The 18,281-nt window shown below is 43.4% G+C and overlaps 1 protein-coding gene across 2 annotated transcripts in view; it reads left to right on the top strand.

Moving 5' to 3' along the window:
• The window catches only part of ZFC3H1 (zinc finger C3H1-type containing), a 60,507-nt gene extending 51,986 nt beyond the window's left edge, over window positions 1-8,521 (top strand). For both annotated transcript variants that reach the window (XM_059726090.1, XM_059726089.1), the window contains exons 32-35: window positions 385-486; window positions 1,061-1,100; window positions 7,477-7,539; window positions 7,663-8,521. In XM_059726090.1, coding sequence (XP_059582073.1) covers window positions 385-486; window positions 1,061-1,100; window positions 7,477-7,539; window positions 7,663-7,800 — 343 coding nt within the window. In that variant the 3' untranslated portion in view covers window positions 7,801-8,521. The remainder of the gene's footprint in view (window positions 1-384; window positions 487-1,060; window positions 1,101-7,476; window positions 7,540-7,662) is intronic.
• Window positions 8,522-18,281: the final 9,760 nt, after the last annotated feature.

The following is an 18,281-nucleotide window of genomic DNA, read 5'->3' as shown; positions in this document are numbered from 1 at the left end:
GAGAGAGATCTGCTGTTAGTTCCTAACCATGTGGCTGTACAAGATTTTTAGTTTGGAAGCATTTAGTTTACAACCCTTCCTGGAAGTGCATACCACATCAGGCAGGCTGAAGATTATTAGATTTTTGACCCCTATCACATAATACACAAGTACATCAAAAACATGCTTTATGTATTTCTGACCCTACAGTTTGACTTCCTAAATGTTTGCTTCTGAGTAACTTTTCAGTTTATGTAAAAATAATGTCTACAGTGGTTTCACTTGGTATGTCTTGATTATTTCAACATGATTTATACTTTTAAACCGTGGTTTGTTTTTTGTTTTTTTTTATTCCTGTTCCTTAAGATTAGAAATATGCTTGCTTGCTTTAAATGTTTTTTACAGGCTGCTTCAACAGTATTGGGAAGAGAGCAACATTCAGATTCTGAAACTTCAAGCCAAGATGTTTACGTATAATATCCCAACATGCCTGGCCATCTGGAAAATGTAATGCAACAGTCATACATCTGTTTTCATAGATATTACTTTTGTTTATAAGATTTGCATCACAAAGGTAATCTGAAGTGCCTTTCAAACTGGGTTTATTTTGGAAGTCCTTTCATTAATTTAGTCTTTCAGCATTAACAGTTCGTTGCATCAAAAAAGGTAATGTTGCTCTTATTTTTAAAATGAATTTTCTTGTAGAAAAAAACTATTTAAGCAAATATTGTGTGGATAAATATGGAAAATGTATTTACAATTGCCTTTTTAATTGACTTCTGTCTCCTCCTCTCTACCCTCCCCTTTATATATCACAATAGCAATAATCTTCATTATCCAGTGATGCTGAACTGATCATTTTCTTCAGTGTGTGTTCATAAGGGAAAACCACTGAAATGTCTTGCTCATGTAAGGTTGTTTAAAAATGGCTACTTTTTCTTTTCACTATAGATTAACATCATTGGAAGTTAGTCTGTTACTTTCAAGGACTTTGTAGTTCCATCCCACCATCGTATTCTGCCAATAATGGCATGTAATATCGTGCAAGAATAAATCATTTTTATATATTTCTTTTCCTCAGAGCCATTGCTGCCGAGTGCTTTGTAAAGGGACAGAGAGAAGTAAGTCAGTACTGATTGTTAAAACATTTTGTTTGCAGAGTTCTAGTAAAATGTATATACCACATATACAGTGTACCTGGCAACTGAGTCTGTAAACATGTCAGCAGTACTCTTGTTTACTCATGATTGAACCTGATATGTGTGACTCCCCTTGCTTTTGTTTCTGCTTGATTGTTAACTCTATTGGGAAGATAGCTAGAACCAAGATGGAAGGAAGTAGAATTGTTACGCTGGAAGATGTTAATGGTTGCCCAACTTTGATTCTTGTAATCAGTAGTTACACACCTGCTTGAAGCTACTTGGGTAGGTTAAGTAGATGCAGGAGTCTGTGTGGGCTTCCCCCCACCCCCCTTCCACAACCAGTTCTCTCAGATGTTCCTAATAGTTCTGGTGAGAGAATTCTGTGCAACAGTCTTAAACTTTCCCTGAAATCTTGAAGTCAACACATTTGCGCACAGACAAACAAAATCCATCCAACTGAATGTTTCTTTGCTAGGTCAAAATTTTAATACTACAGCAGTTATCAGTGGAATCTCCACATGGGTGTTGATAGCAGCAGTAACTTATGCTTATTGCTTATGGGGAAAATGTACTATGTTGGGAGACCAGGAAGACAGGATGTATATATTGCAGCCGAAGTCCTGGACTTACTGGGCTTCTAACTGATGCCTTTTCTGTGCATTACAGAACCTTTTAATGAGCAAAGATATATTGTAGGTTAAGCATTTTCATATATTCAGTCTCAAATGACAGGTCATTTAACAAGTCTATCTCAGCCTGACAAATATTTTTCCTTGACTATGCTTTCCATAAATGTTATATATGCGTTGCACATATAACAGAATGTTTAATTATGTCTTAGCTAATCCTCAAAAGAGTCTCCTTTTCCTGCTAGTTAATGTTTTTATTTCTCTTACTGAAACTAGAGATCTGTGCAGCAGGGCCAAATTTTAGCAGATTTATAATGGATAACACTGGAGTTATAACTATAATATTAAAGCTTCTTATCTCTCTCAATCTGAAGTGAAGTACTGTAAGGGTAAAAAATATAAGTAGTAAGATACTGCGTCCAATTCTGGGCACTGCACTTCAGGAGGGATGTGACCAGCATTGAGAGGGTCCAGAGGAGGGTCACTCACATGGTCAAGGGGCAGCAGGGCAAGCCCTATGAAGAGAGGCTAAAGGGCCTGAACCTATTCAACCTCCACAAGAGAAGGCTGAGAGGGGATCTGGTGGCCGTTTACAAACTGACCGGGGGGACCAGTGGGAATTGGGGGAGGCTCCATTTCCCTGGGCACCACCCAGGGTTACTAGGAATAACGTCCACTAATTGTTAGAGAGAAGGTTCACGCTGGACATCAGGAGACATTACTTTACAGCTAGGGCTGCCAAGCTCTGAAATGGGCTCCCAAGTGAGGTGGTGCTCTCTCCTACCTTGGGGGTATTCAAGAGGAGGCTGGACAGATATTTGGCTGGGGTAATATGACCCTGGCACCAGTTCCTGCCTGGGGTAGGGGGTTGGACCTGATGATCTGTTTAGGTCCCTTCCGACCCTAAGCACTATGATATGATACTATGAGTAACTTTAATCTGCCCAATCACATGCATTTCATTGAAATCTCTAATTACATGATTGCAGGCTGTTTTTCACAAGACTCTTGTCTGTTTTAGTGTACTAGATGGTACGGCTGTGTGAAATTTTGGCAGCCATTTTGTTTTGGAGGTGTTTTGGCCTGTTTCATTGCCTGAAACACCAAATCCAATTCTAAATGGAAGGCTCTGAAACATTGCTGAAATGAAACTATCTAAAATGTTTTGGATGTTTTGGAACCAGGCTTGCAGGGAAACAGAAACTAAGAAGAGGGAGGGGGAAGAGGAGTGGAAGGACTGCTCTGATACTGGCCAGCTACAGATGACAATATCTGCAATCTGTCCCTGAGGTCCCTTCCAATCCCAGTGCTCTGGGGAAGGAACAGCAGCCTGCTGTCATCCCATGCGCAGGTCCGGGGGGGCGGCACAGCCCCGCAGCCCTCCTGGGGGGTGTGGGCCCCTGGACCTGCATGAGGGATGACGGCAGGCTGCCACTGCTGGCTGGGGCCAGTGCCAGCACCTGAGTCTGCTTGGTGCAGCTTGTGCCAAGCACAGCCAGGGGAGTCGCGAGAGAAGCCCCTATGGCTGCCCAGGCCGGCCCCATCCACTGCCCAGCTCAGCCTCCTGGCATTAAAAAAAAAAAAAAAAAAAAAAGCCATGCACTCATCAGCTCTGGCAGTGGTGATCAGGGCCTTTGAGTGCTCATGGCAGAGCCCCCCTGTGCTGTGGGGGGCAGCGGGGATTGCCTCCACCCCACCTGGCACTCGCATGGCAGCTGCCCCAGGGTGCTGTGCACTGTCTGGGAGCTGGATCCACTAGGGCTGAGCGGTGCCGGGCTCTGGATGACTGCCTGGTCTGCCCCAGCTCCCAGACAGCGCATGGCGCCCTGCTGTGTAGGTGTGTGGGGGGCAGCTGCCACATGGGTGCTAGGTGGGGTGGGGGCAATCCCCACTGCGTGGGGGTGCTCTGCCACGGTCGCCTAGAGGCCCCAGTCGCAGCTGCCAGAACCAGTGAGTACAGGGCTTTTTTTTCTTCTTTTTTAAATGCCTGGACTAGGCTAGGGCCAGCTGTGCAGGGGATGGGGATGGGCAGGGCAGCCATGGGGGCTTCTCCCTTGGGTCCCCCTCACCTGGGCAGAGGCAGGCACAGCGGGAGGAGCTGCAGGAGAACCTGCAGCCACCCAGTTGTGCCTGCCTCTCCCTGGCTGATCCAAATCTCTAAAACTGTTGAAACTCCAAAACTGATTTGGCTGAATTGAAACGGAGTACTGATCTGAAACACCAAAACGAATCACTCTCCTCGGAAGGGGCCGAATCTTGAGATTGAAATGACACAGCCGTTATGCACAGCCCTACTAGATGGGCCACGCTGAGGGGTTGAAGCTGGGTTGCCTAGTGAAATAAAGCTCTTAATCCATAAATTCCCCAGCCTCTTTCACAGTAGAAATTGGAAGGCATGTAATAAATGATAATAGAACTGCAGAGAAGAGGGGGAGAGTATTCTTGGGTTGGGATTAAGATGGTAGGCAAGGATAAGCCAACTGTATACCACTGGGAGAGCTGTTGTATCCTGATATCTACTAGAGTCTTTCTGAGGGATTTGCATCGTACAAAGCAAAGTAGCTATTAATGTTTAATTTTTGGGTGACCAGTTTGAGATCTCTGAGACCTTGCTTTTAGAAAGGCTGAGTACAGGTAGTCCTCACTTAATGACCTACCTGTTTAACGACTGCTCGGACTTACGACCAGCTCTCCGAGCAGTCGTTACTCCGAGCAGGTAGGTCGTTAAGTGGAAACAGCGCGCCGCAGGTTCAGCACGGTGGGGCGGACAGCTCCCGTGCTCCTGGCCTGGAGTGGGCTTTCCTCGCCGGGAAACTGACAGCCTACAAGGGAAAAGCCAGCTGTGCTCCTTCAATGAGAGGAGCCCCTGTTCGTGCGGGGCAGCCCTCAGGCCCCAGCCTACCAGTGTGTGCAGCAGGGGGTGGGAAATGGGGTGGGGGGGAGGAAGCAGAAGCAGTCCCTTGCAGGCTGAAACTGACAGGCTACAAGGGAAAAGCCGCGGGTTCAGCACCGCGGGGCGGACAGCTCCTGTGCTCGCGGGGCGGGGCGGGGCGCATGGAGCAGGCTTTCCTCGCCGGGGCTCCTTGCTTACCGACCAATTCACTTAACGACCTAGTCGTGGGAACGGAATGGAATGGAACTCGGTCGGTAAGTGAGGACTACCTGTACTTAACAGCAGCTACTGAAATCAGTGAAAGCTGTGGATGCTCAGCAGCATAACAGTAGAACAGGGCAGCTTGAAAGATTTTGTTATATGGCTTTGAATTGGTAAGTTCTGTGTTCTGATTCAGTGCATCTGACTTGGATTTCTTTTCTTTCTGTTTAAAGAATAAAGTGTCCCTACCTGTAAAATGAAAACAGTACCCATTTGCCTCCCAGGTGATGTTATTTTTTTAATGTAAAATGGTTATAAAAGGCAAGTAATCGGCAGGGATCCAGGTTTTCTGCTTTGTGTGGAAAATCAAGTATTTTCCCTTTTAAAGGAGAAAAATCCGGATTTCCCCCTTTGAAGTTGGAAATGACTGGTAGGGAGTGAGCTGTTTTTCAGGGGATGGTGGATAGGCATGGCCAAACTACTAGGGGGTGCTGCCCAGCTGTGGCTTCCTCTTGTCCCCATGGGCTGGGTCTGTGGACCTCTCTTGTGCTCAGATCCCAACCCCTCCTTCATGGGGAGGGAGGTCCAGGGCCCCGCATAGGGCCAAGGGGGTCCTTCCTGCCAGAGCACCCAAAGCACCCCCAGCTATGCGAAGGGTCTACTTGCTCCCCCCCCCTGCAGTGTCAGGGCTTGGGCAGGATGATGGGTTTCCTGTGCCTCTTGCCATGCTTGTGCTGCTGCAGCCCAGACCTGGCAGGCTCCTTTGCACTGGTAGGTCAGGACCCTCCCCAGCTCACCCTGGAGAAAGGAGGGGTCTGGTCCCAGTAGGGTGGCATCCATCAGGTGCACTGCACCCTTCCTCCTCCTGCCTGTGGTGTTCGGGCCATTTAAGGCCTGGCCCAGCCCTGAGGCAGGGCTGAATGTGTGACTGGCTGAACCTGAGGAGATGCCACAACAGCTGGAGCAGGCAGTGCTATGTCTCAGGGGTCGTTGGTAGCCCCTCACACATTTAGTGCAGTCCCAAGGCATTCCTCAAGGTAGTGGCGCACCAGGGATCCTGCCCAAAGCCATGGGCAGGAGGGGGAAGATGCAGCACACTTTTGTGCAGGCTGCCTGCTAGGACCACACCCTCCCGTGAAGTAAGCTGGGGAGGGCCTGGCCCAGCCTGGCAGTGCGGAGGAGCCTTCCAGGTCTGGACTGCAGGAGCACAAGCATGGCAGGAGGTGCAGGGAGCCCATCGCCCTGCCCGGGTCCTGCCACTGCAGGGGGGCTGGGCAAACCTATGGCACGGCTGGGAGTCGCAATGCTGTGGGAGGAAGTCCCTGCCTGACCCCTTTGGGGAGCCTGGCACTTTCCCCCACCCCCTGTGGTGGTGGAATTGGGATTCAGTCACAGGAGAGGGCCCCGACGACCCTGCCCATGGTGGCAAGGAGCAGCTGTGGCTTGGCACTTGGCACTGCTACCTAGAAGCTCAGCTGGGCCTGCCTCCCCCTGCCCACAGCTTGTTCCCTGCCAGCAGCCTGGGACCCATGCAATGCAGGGAGTATAATGAACAGGTAAGGGGCCGGGGCCATTCCTGCCAGAGGTCATTAAGCTATGTATTGCTTATAGGTTAACTGTCTAACTGATATAATTGGAAGAGGTTAAACACATAGTATTTTAAACACTATTTACATCCCTACCTGCGGAGGGGTGGGTGACACTGCCAGGGCAAGGATGGCTGTGGGTTGGAAGTTAAGGGCAATAGCATGTGCAAGGGCAGGGCCCTGGCATATTAGGGCTGCTCAGCACCAAAAAGCAGCGGGGAGAAAAGCCACAGTTGGACCTGTGTCCTGGGGCAGGGGCAGCCCCAAGCCCGCAGCGGGGAGCCCACATCCCTCCACTCCCCTGTACCCCACAGGCTCCGCTCTGGCCATGCTGCCCGTGAGGGAGAGGACACGAGGGTGGCTACAGCCACAGCAGCCACTGCCTCCCATGGGTGGCAGCCAGGGATTGGGTGTTGCTCAGGGGGAAGGAGGCTGCAGGGGGAGGAGTATAAGGAAAAGCTTGGGAAGTACTGTTGTAGCGATTGAAGCAATTTTTTTTCTGGACATCCCTGATCTTCTATTTCCCATAAGTAAGAATAATTTTACTATATCTCAGGAAAAGACCTTTGAAGATGTATGTATTAATGTTTGTGAATTAGAAATACTATAACAGTAAATTCTATAAAAGCCTATTCAGCAGTTTCATATTTAGTATATGGTTTGGAGTGCATGGGGTGGGGGAGCGTGGAAGGGGCATTAAATAATGAGAAAAAGATTCCTGCTGAATGCCTGCTTCATTCCTTTGCCATTGTCCTTAACTGCAGTGAATGAGGCAGGAGTCTCATGGCCAAAGTAGTATAGGATTCTGATATTAATCATACTAACACTTGCACCGAAGGATCAGAATTAAGGCAAAAGAAAGTTTGTCTGGGATTTCCTAACTCTGGGGCACTTGTTTAAACGAGTGGGGTGGGAGGCGGGGATTTTGTATTTTATCTTTTATTGCAGCAGGTGTATGTGTGTGAAAGTGTGTGTGTGTGTGTGTGTGTTTGTTCTAAAACACTGGGGAGGGTAGCTCTGAATTGACGTGTATTTTCATTTTACAGGTCCATCATCTATATCAGAGAGCCCTTCAGAAGTTACCTCTGTGTGCAACACTGTGGAAAGATGTAATGTTTTCTACTTATGGTTCAGTTTGAGGTTTTATATATTTTCTGCATATCCCATATCCATAGATGTGGTGATGCTCAAGCTCTGGCTAAATCTTATATCTGCTTCCCCATCTCTTGCAGCAACTCTTGTTTGAAGCCTCAGGAGGAGGTAAAACTGATAACCTGAGAAAACTAGTTTCCAAGTGCCAAGAGGTTGGAGTCAGCCTAGATGAGCTTTTAAATTTAAACACTTACAGAACAGAAAGCAAGAATCACTGAACACTGGGTGCAGCCAGTCCTTAAGTCCTATTAAATGCCAAAATCATTTGAATGATTCTTCAGGCTGATCCATGCCTAATGTCTGTGTAAGGCAGATGAGTATTGCTGAGCATATCAAGTCTCCAATCTTCTTTCCTTGAACCTGGAAACAATTAACAAGATCCTCCTCTGTCTGGATAAATGAACTCCCTGTTTGGCCTGCTCTGGGCCCTGCCAGATTCTCATAACATCATGTACGTAAGTATAGTTAATCAAAATGACAGACTTCTTTTATTTTTTTTTTTAAGTTTTCCTTTTAGTTTCCCTTTTTGTTATGTTGTGTTGTTCCTGATTCACTTGACACTCTCACTGATGCCTGAGAGATCTGTTTGGGATAAATTACTGGGCTGTGTTTACAGTAAAAAGCAAGTCCATTTTGTTTTTTCCTTTTTAAAACCTTTTTGAGATTTTTTCCATTACAGGATTTAAAACAAAAGCAGCCGCTCTTAAGGAAAGCGTAACTGCCATGGCCACAAGTATGCTTCTTGCACTTGAAGGCTCTAAGAGGGTTGTTTACTGCCCTTTCTGCATTCTGGACTCATGGCAGAGACTATTTAACTTGAAGATTAAAGAAACTATTGCAAATGCCAGTGCATCAGAACCCAAGAGTGGTCAATTATTATGTGCAATTTTTTTGTAAAGAAGTTTTAATTTATAATAAAGTTTAACAGTTTAAAGAACAGTTAATATTGAACTGTTTTGTATTAAGATACTACTCTGTAGTATTACAGTTGTTTATACAAAGCTATTTTCAATATAAGTTAACTTTAAAAAAAACAAAAAACCTGTTGTCTATTTTGTTCTTTCAGTTAAAGTAAGCCTTGAGGCAGGTTGGCAACCCAAGAAAGTTTTGGGTTTTTTTAATAACAATCTGCAAATTTATTGACAACAAAACTTTTTTTATTGTTTTATTGATGGACAGTTTTACTAAAATCTATATAGATGTAGCTTTATATTGACGTAGGTTTATATAGATCTATAAAAAATGTATATGTAACTTCTCTGCCAGGCCCCAGTTAAAAGGGCTGGCTTCAAATTTAGGGGTTTAACACAAAAGCATAGTTTTAGAGGAAAAGTTAAAAAAAACAAACACAAAAACAACAAAAAAAGTTTGGTTGTCAGTAAGTTTTGCATTAAAAAATGCATCTTGTGTTGGGAAACCTGCTTCACTACAGCAATGATTTTGCATCATGCTGCCCTCACTCCAGGGCTCCTCCACTCATCCTCATACCCTGATGCCCCCTGATCGTGCCCTACAACATGCTGCCCTGTTCAGTCCACCCCTTGGCCTCAACCCCACAAGCCCTGCTCCTCCTGTCCTAGCATGGATACCCAAAGAAGCCAGCCAGCTACTCAGCAGTGTTACAGGACAGAAAGCAGCAGCAGCACATGGCTAAAGTGGGAGTGTTGTACAAAGCAGCGTTTCTCAACCAGTGTGCCGTGGCACAAAAGTGCGCCGTCGAAAATGAACAGGTGTGCCGCAGAATTTTGCCATGGCAATGAGCTATAATAGGTATGATGATGGGGAGTGCCTTAACAGGTGTGCCACAGAAAATTTTTATTGATGTAAATGTCCCTTGGGCAGGAAAAGGTTGGGAAACGCTGGTACAAAGCACTAGGAGGCTTCTTGCAGGGTGCTGTGCTCCTGCTCATACACCAGGTGGCACGGCTGTGCTCTGTCCTTCAAGGAAGTTAAAGCTATCTGACTTCTTTCTGAGCCCGAGATTCACAAAGCAGCCAGTGCTATTATATGGAGAGCTTAAACTTCTTTCTGGACAGGTGTTTTTAGCCTGAATTGTTACTGACCGTCTGCAAATGTGTGGATTGTTGACAACCCTGCCTTGAGAGTTCATAATCACTTCAACCATCTTATCCCCACCAAAAGTTTCTCCCACTCCTGTCCAGACTTTTAAACACATGTCATTCTTAGTTACCACTGGCAGCATCATTACAGCACTGGAAAGTATGTTAAAAATTTTTCTGTGAAACAGTAGTTTTACCTCAAATCATGCAAAGGCCTTTTCCCAAATCACCTGACACACAGTTACCTCTGGTGCCTATGCCAACCCTGTAATCAGCAAGGACTGACTGGAACTGATTAATAGTGTTGGGATCTCTCCTTTGTTTCCACATGCCAGATGATATCAACATTATATTTTCCAAATAATTTCTGCAGGCCTCAAATGAAGACTATCTGTCCTCTCACATTTATGAATTGGAGAGGAGATTTAACACTTTTTCCAAAAACTCCTTGAAGTTTGTGACTTCAGTGCTTCAAGGTAACTTTGCTAAATAGAAAAGTATTCCAGAACAGGAAAAGGAAGAGATTATTTTCTTTCATTAATCATTTTAGATTCAGAATCATATTTGTAAGCCTGAATTGAAGAAACAAGTAAAACTTCCAAAAGTTTTCTTGTCTAAAAGACCTAGTTATTACTCTTCCAACTGTCCAATTTAGTATTAGAAAAATCTTGAATTTTTTTTGCTCTTGGCTACTTGATGTCACTGCAGTTTTGAATTAATCAGATGCAGACCATAGAATAAGAAATTCCCTGGTGATAATTTAGCATTTTAGTATAAAAATTAAAAAATCCTCAAACAATTTTATGTAGTACATGTCAGAACTTAAGATTCCAAAATGTATTTAAAACTACGGAGTGTGGTAGAACCTGGTTTAGGAAAATTAAGAAACAGGATCTACATGTATGCAATTTTCCAATACACGTTCCTTTGTAGTATTGTTCTATTTAGTCTGGACTTACCAAAATTGTCAGTTTTTACTACTGAAAGTTGTGGTTTCTTGCCTTTCTGTCGTGATGTCTACACATTCATGTTATAGATATGATTGATAATTATGGTTAGTGCTTTGCCTTTCTCTCTCGCCATTCTTTGTCTATCATAGGATCCACATGCACTTGGTTAATCTTAATGAGGTTTACAGATGTAGGAGTGGGAAAAGGAAAATGCATGTTTTCATGTAGCAAAAGCTCAAAAGACTTCCTTCCCATCTTGTAACAATGTTGTTAGTATAAAATTACAGAACTTCAGACATGAAGGGTTCAGTGTTTTTTTTAAATACATCTGTTTTAATGACTTATTCCTAAACTAACCTAAATAAATTGTTGCAAAGAAGATATTCTTGGCAAAACTAGTCACTTAGTATGTCTTTTCCTTGCAAATATAAAATGATACATCATTAAAGTAGAGAAATAAAATCAATTAGTACTGTACTTTTGTACATTGTTTAAAAAGGAGATCTCCACTCTGGAAAACCTATTGCAGCAAGGTACTCAGCTACTTCAAAATTCTGGGTATGTCGCATGGAATCATGAGAGAAACCAAACCATGCAAAGCATATACTGGCTTTGTTTTGGGTTTTTTGGGGGTTTTTTATGGAGGTTATTTAAATCTTTACCAAGAAACAATACTCATACAGTACAATAGCATCCTGCTATACTAGGTTTCCATCACCATCAACTTCCAAAAACTCTGGTTGGTCTTCTCAGCAGAGACTGCTCTCAAACCCATGAATGGTCCCTCATATCATTTTCTGCTTGTTAAAATATTTATTTTAAATATTTTGGACTATATGCTCTTGCTGAAACAAGCAGAACCACTTTTAAGTTCATCTTGCCGCCACCTCAACACACCATCTTCCCATACAGGACCATACAATATTTTCCCATCTTATTGTAGTAAGGCCCCATTCTGTAAGTCAGAACTCCCTTTTGCAATCTCAGTGTAGTGCTTGTAGTGTGAATGAAACCCACCTCTGAGCCCATGGTCATCTGCCCCTTCTACCACTTCAATAAATATGGCGTTTTATCATGACTAGATTTCCCATTTTCCTAATTAAGTCAACCGTAAGAGACTCCATTGCTGTTCCATAGAGACTAGGTCTTTTTGAGACCTTGTTCTTCAAACCTATGAGTTGTTTCAGACTTGAATATTAATCTGTTTATCTCCTAGTCTTTCTTCAACCTCTTTCTTCACTGCCTGAAGCAAACTTCACATCATGGAGATGGTTAAAGAGCTTGTTCTTTTAAGCTGAATAAGTCCAGATTGATTAGAATAGGATCAAGGGTTTTGTGGTGTTCGTAGAACAAATGAGAGGACAACCAATTGTCCTTGCAGAGACCATCCATCTGGATTTTGGACTGTGTAGAACTCATTGCATGCTAGTAAAAGCTGAACCACCTTGGAATATCAGACTTATTTGAGTCATGGTAACTTTCACTACCCCTTCAAATAATGTTCCTTTCAAATTTACAAAGTGTTGAAATGGAATTCAGTCCCTACGTTCATTGCTTTATATGGCTTGGAGCAGGCCTCTACATCAAGTGCCTGCTTTGATACAGCTGTTCCTTTTGTTCATGTTGTAGTAAGTCTTTCTTCACCTCCAAGGGCAGGATGTTGGTTGGTTGTTCACACAGGTTCCATTTTAGGTGACCACCACTTGAAGAGATATGACCTGCATAACAGTAACTGATTCTTTGAGAAATGTCCTCCACAAATTTTACAACTCTTTCTGTAGATTCAGAATTCTGACAATTGAGATGCTTCATTTTGTGAAGCAAGTGAGGTGGTTGAAGCTGCCCCATCGTTCATGTGCTCAGCCACAGAGATGATTAGAGTGCAAGTGCATCTTCAGTAGACACTGCTGTTCAAAAAGAACCTGTTTTCAGGTCCATAAGGTGCGTGAGCCCCTGGAGTGGAATCTGTGCACATATATCACTAGGCATCACAGTTACTCTAAACTAGTATAACTGTTTGGCAGTGTTGTCTATGCTGGCCATGCCCTCTTTGCCAGATTTCTGCCAGAACTTTAGTCTCTATAGCAGCAGCTGGCAGTAATAGTTCTGCTTCCTAACCACTTCCATTGCTAATTATTTGCTAACAGGTCTGTCCAAAATCAGATGACCCATTTGGGGTGGCATGGTTAAGGCACTCCAGTTTTGTAGCCTACAGCACACAAGGAGGTGATGTGATAACCATCATTTCTGGCCGCATTTGATTCCCCAGCCTAAATGACCAGGTTCACGTTTATATCGGGAAGCCTTTGGTGCAAGTCCAGACTAAGGCTTGAACATGTGGATCAGTAGTGAGACATTAACTGTTCTGTAAAGCAACTTAGTGTTTCTCTCTTTGTTTCCTGCAGTGGATAGTTGGAAGTGTAATGGGCTTTGCTATCTGGATCTGTAGCTTGGCTTCCCCTTGCCAGATTCCTTTGCTCTTCCTCAGATAATGCTATTTGGTAACAACCAATCTAAACAAAAGCTTTGTTCTGTGGTGGGGACTACATTTGTTGGTCCAGGAGTCCTCTTCCAGTCCTATGCTTCTGTATAAAAAAGGCAGCATTTAAAGACTTGCCTGAATTATGCTTGCCTGCTCGTAGCCATGTGACTGTTGGATCATATGAAGCATCTCATTGTGAAGCCCAGAGCTGAACCAACAAGTCAGAACAATTCCCTCATCCAAAGAGTTTCCACCCCTATTCAGAAAAGTCTGTCTGGACACTTCAAAACACTTTCAGACAAAAAACTAAAGCTGTGGAGAACACCAGCCTGCTCAAGAGGTAAGCTCCGCAACAGACATGGACCAAGAAAACCCTTTTAGGGATCCCAAGTCCCCCGTTGCAAACACTGGGGTGGGTCCTCAGCTTCCTAGACTCTTTGAAACCAGTTAGATGAAATTACGAGGCCTGGACAGTCAAAGATGTTAATATGACTTTGGCATTGTTCAGCATGAAATAAACCAGATTTAACCATTTTGAATAGAGACTTTTGCCTGCTTTGTTTCATGGGAAATTTATCACCATTGATACAGAGAAAGAAGCCATTATAACTTCTTCAAATACTGTACATTTTAAGTTTTTAAATTTAATATCTATTTGTTTACTTCCCCTTTACCAGTAGAGAGATTTTTATAAAGAAACACTACTAGTGGTATTTTACATAGTAAAGGTAGTAATAACTTTTTGGGGGGGGGGGGTAGTGGGGGAAATTGAATAATTGGTATAATATCCAACATGCCAATTTTGGTCCATTGATTTCCAGTCCCATACATGTCTCTTAGAGGTGATATAATCCCTGGGCAGTGTCAGTACATATGTTTGGACTATTTCAGTCTTTATATCCAACTTTTATCGATTAACCCTCTTCACCTCCTGCCCCTCCCACCCCCAAACAACTGCAACAGCTTGAAGTTTACAGCTTATAGTATAGGTCTGTGCATGATAGATCCTACATAGCTTCCCTTCTCAATATGAGTTGGGATATCCCCTGAATGAAGATATCATAAAAGAGGAGGAAGAGACAGAGGAGACGTGTAGAGGTAGAGGGCATAGCTGAAGACCCTCAATAAAAAGGACTGCGAGAGAACTTGCTCTTGCTTTTTAAATACTGCAGCAGAGGAGGAAAAAGGGGCCAAACCCTTTAAGAATAATAAAGAGAAAAGAGGAGGGGAACAGAAAATCCTTGGACTTCATCTGGTCTTTTGAGGTGAAAGAGCTCTTGGATTCAGGCTCTTTGAGCACCCTAAGGATTAAAAATAGCAAATGCTTCCCCCCCCCCCCCCCCCCCCGGCAAATCTGACCAGGGTTGCCATATCTCCTGGAGAAAATACCAGAAATCTGTGCAAAGGAAAATGGCAAGTTCAGATTCTACACGGATTCAGGCAGATGAGGTACTGAGGGATAAGCCAAAGGACAAAAATCTGCCAACTAACTGAGCCAGGGATACACCAATCTGCTGCATCCTTCCTTTGAAGGATGCATGGGAATATCTGACAAGGATATATATGAGCAGCTATGTGCTTGGATACCCTCCCCTTTGTGCTAGATCAGGCATGCAGGGTAGCAGAGGGTCTGATCCCAGTGCACAGGGCCCCAAGGCCTAATCCTGGCAGGTAGGGATGGTACAGGGTCCAATCCTGATATGCAGGGCCCGATCTGGCCCATGAACTGGCCCTGCATTACTCATCTGGCCTGTGTAGCCAAAGGGTTGAGTGCCACTGGCCTATAACACTGCTAGGTGGCAGGGTGGCAGACAGTGATCTTCCCTCGGCAGTCTGTGCTGGGATCGGGGAGTGGGGCTTGTGAAAGGAGGGCTGGGAGGGGATCCTGGTGTGGAAGGTAAGTAGGGGACTCCTGGGGTGTTTAGGGCTAGAATATACAGGGTTGGGGTAGCATGATGTGGGGCCTAGTTGGGGATAACAGGGTGTTGGGGGTGTGAGTAGGGGACAGGACCTGTTGTGGGGCAGCATGTTGTAAAACAATTGTATTCAAGTAGGCTTACCAACCCAAGAATTTATTTATTTATTTATTTATTTTAACCAGTCTTCAAACTTTTTATTATTGTTTGGCCAAAGTCTGGCAGAAGGGTTCAACTGACATTATGTAAAACATACACCAGTAAAAATGTATCAGTAAAAAAAAAAAAATAGTTTGGTCATCAGTAAAACGTTGCAGATTGTCAGTAAAAGTCTTGGGTTTGCAACCCTGATGATAATGCTATAATAGTCTTGGTAAGGTGCTTTTAGCTGACTCCTGATTAAAGCATCTCCCATCTCCTGAGGGTGAATAAAAAGGCCCTTCCATGAAGGCTGAATATTCTCATCCTGTACTTGGGTTTCTCATAATTGCAGCTGGAAATGAAAAATTGAACTGAAGTAAGTGCCACAATATTTGCATTTACCCGTTCATAAACTATTCTCATTTAGGCAAATTTGCTACCACACTTGGGTTGTCCAGTGTGATTTTGGGAACTGTGCCTCCTTATAGAGCAGAAAAGTGTGGCCATGACTACTCTGTCATCTACATTTGATGCAGCTAGTACCACTTTAGGACCCATGGCTATAGCATTGGTAATATACTGGTAATTCCAGGGATCCAGCTTCCCACAGGAATTTCAGTACACTGTTGTCAAAGAGCCAGATCAATTCAGTTCCCCCCCTTGAAGGATTTTTAAGCCGTGGTTAGATCCCTTTGGTAATATAGTCTATCCCCAAACACTAAGCACATGAGAAAACAGAATTTATCCTCTGACAGAGAAATACTATCAATTTTCTTTTTCACTAGGTTTTCAGAAGCACCCACAAAAAGGCAGCTACCTTGGCAGCATGCGTTAGTCACCAAAAGCTCATTTTGATGGGTTAGTTAAGACTATAAAACTACTCCAAGGATTTAGAAAGTTCTATCCTCTTTTTCCTCTCTCCCGTTTTTTCTAATGATTTGTTTGTCCAGGCATATGTGGGCTTCAATCACTTAGATTCAATGGGTTATTCTGTTGTTTCATACTATGCCTATACCACCCACCCCTTCTTTATTCTTTCTGGAGAGACATCCCATAAGAGACTGTTGCATGATGAAATCCTCTTCCTTCTGCCTCTTTTAGTTGAGTTCAGCTCAATGCTGAGGGAAAGGATCTTTTCCTCTTTCTGAAAAAGAAAAGAGCATCTCCTCCAATGCTAGACTTAAGAAAATAACCTCTTAGAAAACTGAAAAAAAAAATGCACTCCCCATAAAATTTGGTCAAAAATATGCAGTTATTTGACTGATTGGTTGACAATATTTGACTGGTCAATCGACTGGCTTGCTAACCCTAAGCTAGCCTGAGGAAAAGCTTCTCAACAAGGATGGGTAGTGGCTTGTTACCACTGTAATTTATGGGTTTTTTGACCTAAAATGTAGAAAAATCTAAGCTCAAAGAGAGAAGTTCACAGAAGTGATTCTGGAATCCATCAGTCATAGTATACATCTCAGGGCAGGTTTGAGAATATTATTTTAATATCCCCAAAAGACTAACACTGCAGCAAAAATACCTCCATTTTCTTGGATACATGGTTTTCTGAGCATTCATAATGCAGCTGGTCAGACATACACTTTCAATGTATGTAGAGCTGGTGAAAATCCATTTATGTTCCCATGAGGTATCAATTGGATGTGCCTCTTCATATGACTTCAGTGGTCTCTGGTGAAGGGAACCCAGATATATGTATAGTAATGCTCTTCAGGCCTCCTCTTCTGTTCAAGAAAAGAGTAGCAGATGCTTCACTTCTAATAGGAAACAAATATGCACAGAAGACTTTTGATTGCCATGGGAGTTACAGCCTAGTCCAGCCAATCACCTAGATGCAGATATTATATTCTTTCTTGTGTGCATCCACTATATAAAAACCTATCTACTATATAAGAACTGAAGCTAAATTTAGAAGACATTCTACTGCATGTTCAAGATTAATCGATCCAAATTATGGTGTTATACTTAACACGAACAGCCAAGGAGGCATAAGATCTTCCTCATGTTAAAAGTCAGGGAAGCTATGCAACTGCCCTATCTGTCATCAGAATACCTTGCTTTGAACAGATGTCAAACCTAAAGAAATCATGTTCTTTTAGGGCACATCTACATGTCACCCTATGGCGACGTAGTGATCATGCGGGTCTACATGTGGTCACCAGCTATGTCACCGTAGTGGTGCACTCTCCTGGTATAGTGCACTGCTACGGTGATGTAGCAGAGAAATCTGACCGTGTGCTGTGCTTTAGTGCTTCCAAAAAGAAGCACTAAAGCACAGTGACATGCAGACATGCCCTTAATGGACAAAATATAGCACTAAAAGCAATAGAGTCCATAAGACAAACTTACTTGGCCAGATAAACCAGCTTTTCTCCTCTTGGTGTCAGCAGAGTTCTAGAATTGCACAGGACATTTGGCTCGGCATTATTCTACAATGCTCACTTCTTCTGAACAATATTTCTCAATTAACTTGGTCAGGATTCATCTGCTTGCCATCTCAGCACATTATTCTCCCATGGAGGGACATGTGGTTTGTTTGTTTTTTCTTGCTGTTACGTCATTTCTAAACACTCTGATTTGAAGTTTTTCACTAGTCAAAGAACCATGCTCTCTTTCAGGCCTTAACTTTGGTTTTACTTGCCCCACTTTTTGAGTCTATGGCAGCATACCTGAAAAAAAGCATTTTTGTTGCAAAAAATAAGGTGTGTGTTTATGTCAAACCAACCACAGGCATTTTTGTCTAGAATATTTCTCTCTGAGAGTATACTCAATTTCTCCTTAAAATATCCACAAATCTTGTACATCAGCAGATCCATTTACTTAAAAATGAGGAAGACAGACAATACTTGAGATGTCAAAAGGGCTTTAACGTTAAAAAAAAAAAAGTAAAATTAAACCCATTTAGGGACATCCTAAGATTGTTTGTGGCTGTTGCAGAAAGGATAAAATAACGTAATCTTGACTGGACTATCAAGATGGATATCTGAATATGTAAGAATCTGCTATGGTGGCTAGATCCTCTTGCATTTCTTCGGTTCATACCACTGGAGCCTACGCAGCCTCCACAGTATCTGTGATGAATGTTTCCTCTTATGATGTTTTAAGCAGGATCTATTCACATACTCACAAAGCTCTCATGTTCAG

This window comes from Alligator mississippiensis, chromosome 4 (genome assembly GCF_030867095.1).
Source record: "Alligator mississippiensis isolate rAllMis1 chromosome 4, rAllMis1, whole genome shotgun sequence".
Taxonomy (NCBI): domain Eukaryota; kingdom Metazoa; phylum Chordata; order Crocodylia; family Alligatoridae; genus Alligator; species Alligator mississippiensis.
This window is presented reverse-complemented; position numbering and strand designations above follow the sequence as displayed.